General features: G+C 43.2%; 2 protein-coding genes and 1 non-coding gene across 51 annotated transcripts in view; 2 read left to right on the top strand and 1 right to left on the bottom strand.

Annotated features, from left to right (window-relative positions):
• klhl18 (kelch-like family member 18) overlaps positions 1–8567 on the top strand; it is a 64919-nt gene that overhangs the window by 31632 nt on the left and 24720 nt on the right. The window lies entirely within an intron of this gene.
• The window catches only part of ttc19 (tetratricopeptide repeat domain 19), an 11527-nt gene continuing 3964 nt past the window's right edge, over positions 1005–8567 (top strand). The window contains exons 1-8 of the mRNA XM_050033127.1: positions 1005–1134; positions 1982–2130; positions 2328–2419; positions 7362–7472; positions 7554–7592; positions 7747–7865; positions 7943–8037; positions 8200–8363. Coding sequence (XP_049889084.1) covers positions 1046–1134; positions 1982–2130; positions 2328–2419; positions 7362–7472; positions 7554–7592; positions 7747–7865; positions 7943–8037; positions 8200–8363 — 858 coding nt within the window. The 5' untranslated portion in view covers positions 1005–1045. The remainder of the gene's footprint in view (positions 1135–1981; positions 2131–2327; positions 2420–7361; positions 7473–7553; positions 7593–7746; positions 7866–7942; positions 8038–8199; positions 8364–8567) is intronic.
• LOC126383298 (U1 spliceosomal RNA) lies at positions 2918–3081 on the bottom strand. Its single transcript, XR_007569139.1, has one exon. It is a non-coding gene; the product is annotated as a U1 spliceosomal RNA (small nuclear RNA).

The raw sequence follows: 8567 nt of genomic DNA, 5'->3' as shown, positions 1-8567 counted from the left end.
GATCCCTCCTCAGTTGCTCTTCCTGAGGTTTCTACCGTTTTTTTTTTCCCCGTTAAAGGGGTTTTTTTGGGGAGTTTTTCCTTATCCGCTGCGAGGGTCATAAGGACAGAGGGATGTCGTATGCTGTAAAGCCCTGTGAGGCAAATTGTGATTTGTGATATTGGGCTTTATAAATAAAATTGATTGATTGATTGATTGTTTTTCTGGAGTTTGTCTTGTGATCACAGTGACAGCAGAGGAGATCTATATATCGTTACGTAAAATTAAAATCAGTAGTTTTAATTCAACAAACCCTTTGTTGTTTCTTATTTATGAAACATCGCAGGTTGAACAAAAATATTTCAAATGATACAAATAAAATAAAACATAAGGAAGTGAATAAAAATATGTAATTGTGTTAATAGATAAATATTAAATAGACTTCCTGTGAAATTTGTCATTATGATTTTGACATGTTTTATCAGTGAACTGTTTGCAGGGAATCTTGTCATGAGAAAATAAACACACACTTCAGAGTTCAAGAAAATTAATAATTGTATTTTACCACTAATGCCAATCAGAATCAAACACTTTATTAACCCTCACACTGATGTGTTACAGTCGCTCTGATGTAAAGTGTAGAGAATTATAGAGAGTAGAAATAAGATGATTCAGTTTCACTGCAGTAAGTAAAATGTTTAAAAAACATGTGTAATGTGCTGAGTGTGTAAGTCCGTTCAAAGTATGTGCTACATGTCAGTGTGTAGAACTAGTATGTAGGTTAGAAATATAAAATATGGACATTAAGATCCAGTGCACATTATAAACAGAAATAGTTTTAAAATAAGACATATATAGTGAGTGCATCAATATCCTGTAAATATGAATATATTTGTGCAGTAGGAGGATTATAATCCAACTCAGTAACGTTTTTTTATTAATAAACTATTTAATTAAAATTGTTCCACAGCTTATAAAGATCATTCACGTGTTGTCTTCCGGTGCTTTTATTGTGAAGGTGTGGAGTCAGACCTCGTGACTTCCGCTCCTTATATAAACAGACAAGATGGCGGCGTTCTGTGTGCGCCGCTCCGTCCTCAGTCTGAGCAGGTTCAGGTGTTCAGGAGTGCACGCGACCCGGAGCTCACCTGGAAGGTCAGTGTGTGTGCGACTCACCTGAGGTGCGTGTCACGGCTTCTTATACGGTTTCTGTGAACCCGTGTGAACCCGGGTTAAACGGTGTGAAACGGAGTCTTTTCCTGTCGTCCGGTGGGTGCGTCAGAAGTGTCAGCCAATCAGCAGCGACCTGTTCATAAACCAAATTCTGTCAGATGTTTATTTGTTGTCTGTTGTTTGGTTTTTATTTCAGTCTGTCAGTGACGTCAATGTGTTTGTCACCGTGTCAATAAAGATATTTGAATGGAATTAAACCCGCCATATTAAAAGACAATGCGCCTGCGCGACACAATCAGGTGTTTAACTCACCTGCGTTTGTGTTTAGATGTATAAACTGAGCTGACGAGGACAGACAGGTGTCCGTTTCAGGACACAGTCACTCACTAAAGTGAATCAGGTTTTCGAGTCACTTGAGTCAGTCACCCAGAGTGAGCACACTCCTCAGGTGAGGGAGGGGCTCTGTGAGCAGGGAGAGAGTGCGAGGGAGCTTTGTGCTGCCGGTGAGCTGGAGCTACTGAGTGAGTGAATCATTGAGCCTGTGACACAGCTCAGCTCAGGGAGGAGACGGGGCTCACACACATTAACTCAGTGTACAGTGATAACAGCTGTCTGGTCTCTCTCTGCAGTTAGCGAGTCAGTGAACAAGTTAATGGAGACGATGACTTGTAACTCCTGAGTCAGTAAAAAGAATCCCGGGTTTCAAACAATTCGTTCATGACTCGCACATCGCTAATCTATTGATCTCTTGATGTGACAGAAACATGAAGGCTGCTCTTCATCAGCTTCATCGCTCTGCCTCACTGTGTCTCTGCTGTCTCTCCTACAGAGGAACTATCAGACCAGAGAAACGCTCGGCCTGCTGGGTAAATCTCAGCAGACATGAGTCCTTTACCAGAAACTTCCACAACACACAGAGAGGAGGAGGAGGAGGAGGAGGAGGAGGAGGAGGAGGAGGAGTGCTGTGGGCAGCTGTCGGTAAGTTCAGTCACACCCATCTTCATCAGACCAAACTGCAGTCAGAGTTTTGAATATTTTACACCTTTGGTTTTTAATCTGAACTCCAGTCACAGACCAACAGACGTCACACTGACCTGTCCATCAGTAACATCACTCTGTGTGTGTGTGTGTGTGTGTGTGTGTGTGTGTGTGTGTGTGTGTGTGTGAGAGAGCAGCATTCTCCTTGTTCAGCAGTACAGATGAAGACCAACGAGATGAAGCTCAGAGGAAAGAGGATGACATGATCCTGCTGCTGAAGAAGGCCAAGGTACCAGGACCTGTAGTAGTACCATCCTCAGCAGTATTGTTAGTATTACGCCAGGGCCACACCGCCCGCGAAGCGCTGCGAATAGCCTCGAAGCGAAGCCAGTTTCCTTTCTTAATTTTAATTTAATTTTTAATTTTATATACTTTATTAATCTCCGAGGGGAACTTCAGTTTTTCAGTCTGTTGTCAATTACACACAGGTCCGAACACACACATGCACAAACTGGACCTATACATGCACTAAGTGGAGAGATGTCAGAGTGGGCTGCCCATGACAGGCGCTCTGAGCAGTTGGGGGGGTTTGGTGCCTTGCTCAGGGGCACCTCGGCAGTGCCCAGGAGGTGAACTGGCACCTCTCCAGCTACTAGTCCACGCTCCATATTTTGGTCCGGACGGGGACTTGAACAGGCGACCCTCCGGTTCCCAACCCAAGTCCCTATGGACTGAGCTACTGCCGCCCCCTTAAATTTAAAAAAAAAAAAAAAAAAAAAAAAAAAATCAGGGGAGAGCACGATCGCAGTCCCCCACTACCAGAAGTTCTGCAGTCCAGATTCCCACATTTGGGTAATTTGCAGAGGTCAGCTCAATCGGAGTGCAATGACTGAGCCTCGCCGTGGGTGAACCACCTTCTTGATCATGGTATCTCCCCTGCAAGGTGAGTTTCGGCGCCCATGTTAACCGATTGTGTCATCCACACCGGCAGGCGCTGCAGCGATCGTTTCGGCGTCTGGTCTATTTTCTGCGCGAATGTGTCAAGCCGGACAGGAAACAAACAAAGGAACAACAACAGCATCCGGTCAATTTTCAGAATAAAACAAATTTCAAAATAAAACACCCCATTTGACAAATGCGTTGTATATGTGTGTGTGTGTGTGTGTGTGTGTTTATATACATATACTCATTACTAAGAAGTGGACATACATGTACAGTTGTTTGGAAAACATGGCGTATAATTTTATGAAGTTATTTACTTACCCACGATGGATAAACAGCCCCAGATGTGACGGAGACAACAGCTGGGAGCAGAAGCTCTTGTCGACCAGCGTGGAGAAATGCGCGTCTGATGTGAATGGAAATGCTCCGGCCCGCACGAGAATTTCGGTGCGCTGCGCTTCGCAGCACTTTGTTGGCAGTGTGGCCCTGGCGTTATCGTCAGCAGTATCATCAGTACTATCGTCAGTACTATCGTCATTAGTATCAGCAGTAGTATCGTCAGTACTATCGTCATTAGTATCAGCAGTAGTATTGTCAGTACTATCGTCAGTAGTATCGTCAGTACTATCGTCATTAGTATCCTCAGTAGTATCGTCAGTACTATCGTCAGCAATATCGTCAGTACTATCGTCAGTACTGTCGTCAGCAGTATCGTCAGAAATATTGTCAGCAGTATCGCCAGAAGTATCGTCAGTACTATCGTCAGCAGTATCATCAGTACTATCGTCAGTACTGTCGTCAGTATTATCGTCAGTAGTATCCGTAGTAATGTCAGTACTATCGTCAGCAGTATCATCAGTAGTATCATCAGTAGTATCGTCAGCAGTATCGTCAGTAGTATCGTCAGCATTATCGTCAGCAGTATCGTCAGTAGTATCGTCAGCAGTATCATCAGTAGTATCGTCAGTAGTATCGTCAGCAGTATCATCAGTAGTATCATCAGTAAGTTATTTACTTACCCATGATGGATAAACAGCCCTAAATGTGACGGAGACAACAGCTGGGAGCAGAAGCTCTTGTCGACCAGCGTGGAGAAATGCGCGTCTGATGTGAACGGAAATGCTCCGGCCCGCGCGAGAATTTCAGTGCGCTGCGCTCCGCAGCATTTTGTTGGCAGTGTGGCCCTGGCGTTATCGTCAGCAGTATCGTCAGTATTATTGTCAGCAGTATCGTCAGTACTATCATCATTAGTATCATCAGTAGTATCGTCAGTGCTATCGTCAGCAGTATCATCAGTACTATCGTCAGCAGTATCATCAGTACTATCATCAGCAGTATCGTCAGTACTATCGTCAGCAGTATCGCCAGAAGTATTGTCACCAGTATTGTCAGCAGTATCGTCAGCAGTATCGTCAGTACTATCGTCAGTACTATCGTCAGCAGTATCGTCAGTACTGTCGTCAGTATTATCGTCATTAGTATCATCAGTACTATCGTCAGTATTATCATCAGTAGTATCGTCAGTACTATCGTCAATAGTATCGTCAGTACTATCGTCAATAGTATCGTCAGTAGTATCGTCAGTACTATCGTCAGTAGTATCATCAGTAGTATTATCAGTACTATAGTCAGTAGTATCATCAGTAGTATTGTCAGTACTATCGTCAGTAGTATCGTCAGTACTATCGTCATTAGTATCGTCAGTACTATCATCAGTAGTATCATCAGTAGTATCGTCAGTACTATCGTCAGTAGTATCATCAGTAGTATTGTCAGTACTATCGTCATTAGTATCGTCAGTACTATCATCAGTAGTATCGTCAGTACTATCGTCAATAGTATCGTCAGTACTATCATCAGTAGTATCGTCAGTACTATCATCAGTAGTATCATCAGTAGTATCATCAGTACTATCGTTAGTAGTATCATCAGTAGTATTGTCAGTAGTATCGTCAGTAGTATCGTCAGTACTGTCGTCATTAGTATCGTCAGTACTATCATCAGCAGTATCGTCTGCAGTATCATCAGTACTATCGTCATTAGTATCATCAGTAGTATCGTCAGTACTATCGTCAGCGGTATCGTCAGTACTATGGTCAGCAGTATCGTCAGAAATATCGTCAGCACTATCGCCAGAAGTATCGTCAGCACTATCGTAAGCACTATCGTCAGCAGTATCGTCAGTAGTATCATCAGTACTATCATCAGTAGTATCGTCAGTACTGTCGTCAGTATTATCGTCATTAGTATCGTCATTAGTATCGTCAGTACTATCATCAGTAGTATTGTCAGTACTATCGTCAGTAGTATCGTCAGTAGTATCGTCAGTACTATCGTCAGTAGTATCGTCAGTAGTATTGTCAGTACTATCGTCATTAGTATCGTCATTAGTATCGTCAGTACTATCATCAGTAGTATCATCAGTAGTATCAGTACTATCGTCAGTAGTATTATCAGTAGTATTGTCAGTACTATCGTCAGTAGTATCGTCAGTACTATCGTCATTAGTATCGTCATTAGTATCGTCAGTACTATCGTCAGCAGTATCGTCAGTACTATGGTCAGCAGTATCGTCAGAAATATCGTCAGCATTATCGCCAGAAGTATCGTCAGCAGTATCGTCAGAAATATCGTCAGCAGTATCGCCAGAAGTATCGTCAGAAATATCGTCAGCAGTATCGTCAGTACTATCGTCAGCAGTATCGTCAGTAGTATCATCAGTACTATCATCAGTAGTATCGTCAGTACTGTCGTCAGTATTATCGTCAGTAGTATCATCAGTAGTATCGTCAGTACTATCGTCAGCACTATCGTCAGCAGTATCGTCAGCAGTATCATCAGTACTACCCTCAGCAGTATCATCAGTACTATCGTCAGCAGTATCGTCAGAAATATCGTCAGCAGTATCGCCAGAAGTATCGTCAGCAGTATCGTTAGTACTATCGTCAGCAGTATCGTCAGTAGTATCGTCAGTACTGTCGTCAGAATTATCGTCATTAGTATCCATAGTAATGTCAGTACTATCGTCAGTATTATCATCATTAGTATCATCAGTACTATCGTCAGTAGTATCATCAGTACTATCGTCAGTAGTATCGTCAGTAGTATCGTCAGTACTATCGTCAGTAGTATCGTCAGTACTATCATCAGTAGTATCGTCAGTAGTATCATCAGTAGTATCGTCAGTAGTATCATCAGTACTGTCATCAGTAGTATCGTCAGTAGTATCGTCAGTACTATCGTCAGTAGTATCGTCAGTAGTATCATCAGTACTATCATCAGTAGTATCGTCAGTAGTATCATCAGTACTATCATCAGTAGTATCATCAGTACTATCATCAGTTGTATCGTCAGAAGTATCGCCAGTAGTATCGTCAGAACTATCATCAGTACTATCATCAGTAGTATCATCAGTACTATTGTCAGTAGTATCATCAGTACTAACATCAGTAGTATCATCAGTACTATCATCAGTTGTATCGTCAGAAGTATCGTCAGTAGTATCGTCAGCACTATCATCAGTAGTATCATCAGTAGTATCATCAGTACTATTGTCAGTAGTATCATCAGTACTAACATCAGTAGTATCATCAGTACTATTGTCAGTAGTATCATCAGTACTATTGTCAGTAGTATCATCAGTACTAACATCAGTAGTATCATCAGTACTATTGTCAGTAGTATCATCAGTACTATTGTCAGTAGTATCGTCAGCACTATCATCAGTAGTATCATCAGTACTATCATCAGTACTATTGTCAGTAGTATCATCAGTACTAACATCAGTAGTATCATCAGTAGTATCATCAGTACTATTGTCAGTAGTATTGTCAGTAGTATCATCAGTACTATCATCAGTTGTATCGTCAGAAGTATCGCCAGTAGTATCGTCAGAACTATCATCAGTACTATCATCAGTAGTATCATCAGTACTATCATCAGTTGTATCGTCAGAAGTATCGCCAGTAGTATCGTCAGAACTATCATCAGTACTATCATCAGTAGTATCATCAGTACTATTGTCAGTAGTATCATCAGTACTAACATCAGTAGTATCATCAGTACTATTGTCAGTAGTATCATCAGTACTATTGTCAGTAGTATCGTCAGCACTATCATCAGTAGTATCATCAGTACTATCATCAGTACTATTGTCAGTAGTATCATCAGTACTAACATCAGTAGTATCATCAGTAGTATCATCAGTACTATTGTCAGTAGTATTGTCAGTAGTATCATCAGTACTATCATCAGTAGTATCATAAGTAACGTGTCCCGTCTCGTCTCAGCTCAGTGTGTATCGGGGGCAGCTGGACGCCGCCTCTGGTTTCCTCCATCAGGCTGTCGTGCTGGCTCATCAGACTCACAACAACCAGGCCATCATCTACACCTACAGCCTGGTAACACCTGCTCACTGTGACCTCTGATGACCTCTGACCCTGTCTCTGTGACCTTTGACCTCTCCCTGTCTGTCCCCTCAGATGGCAAACCTGGCCTACGTTCAGGGTCAGCTGGACAACGTGAGTAACTGTCCAATCACAGCTCAGTTTGTTGCGTTCACCGTGGTATTAAGCTGCTCTTTTTTACTATGGCAACGGCAGTGACAGCCTGGAGTGTAGAACAGCTAGTTATCCTCTTCATCATCATCGTTGTTTCTCCTCTTCCTCTTCTCAGGCAGAGAAACTCTTCAAAGCAGCGATGAGCTTCATGCTATCAGGAGGAATGCCACAGGATGACAACGCCATCATCGAGATGTCTCTGAAACTCGCCACCATCTACGCTGAACAGAACAAGTAAGATTGAGCTGTTCATGTGTCTGACCTCTGACCTCACTTCCTGTCAGAGAAGTGACAGTGTGTGTGTGTTTGAGGGTGGAGCTTGTGGAGCACGGCTTCAGGTTTTGTACGGAGTCTCTGGAGGCCAAACTGCAGAAACAGGAGGAAACACCTGCAGAGGAGCGGACAGGTGAGACTGAAACATGTTCACAACTCAGACGCTTCATCTCCTTTCATATAAAGACACATGACCCTCTGTCCGACCAATCAGAACAATTCTTACTGAACACCTGAAGTTCAGAGGATCTGACACTGATCAGTGGTTCAGAAGCTGCTATTGTTGTTGTCTCAGAGGAGGAGGAGGCTCTGAGGAAGGAGACCCGCCTCCTGCTCGGTCTTTGTTTGGACTCACGGGCTCGATACCGGGCGTCAACGCTGCACCTGAACCAGGCCGGACAGGACTACCAGAATGCCCTGAACATCTGCCGCCAGGAGCAAGGAGACACACACCCACAGGTAGACACACACCCACAGGTAGACACACACCCACAGGTAGACACACACCAACAAGTAGACACACACCCACAAGTAGACACACACCCACAGGTAGACACACACCCACAGGTAGACACACACCCACAGGTAGACACACACCAACAAGTAGACACACACCCACAAGTAGACACACACCCACAGGTAGACACACACCCACAGGTAGAC

This window comes from Epinephelus moara, chromosome 21, assembly GCF_006386435.1.
Source record: "Epinephelus moara isolate mb chromosome 21, YSFRI_EMoa_1.0, whole genome shotgun sequence".
Lineage (NCBI taxonomy): Eukaryota > Metazoa > Chordata > Actinopteri > Perciformes > Serranidae > Epinephelus > Epinephelus moara.
This window is presented reverse-complemented; position numbering and strand designations above follow the sequence as displayed.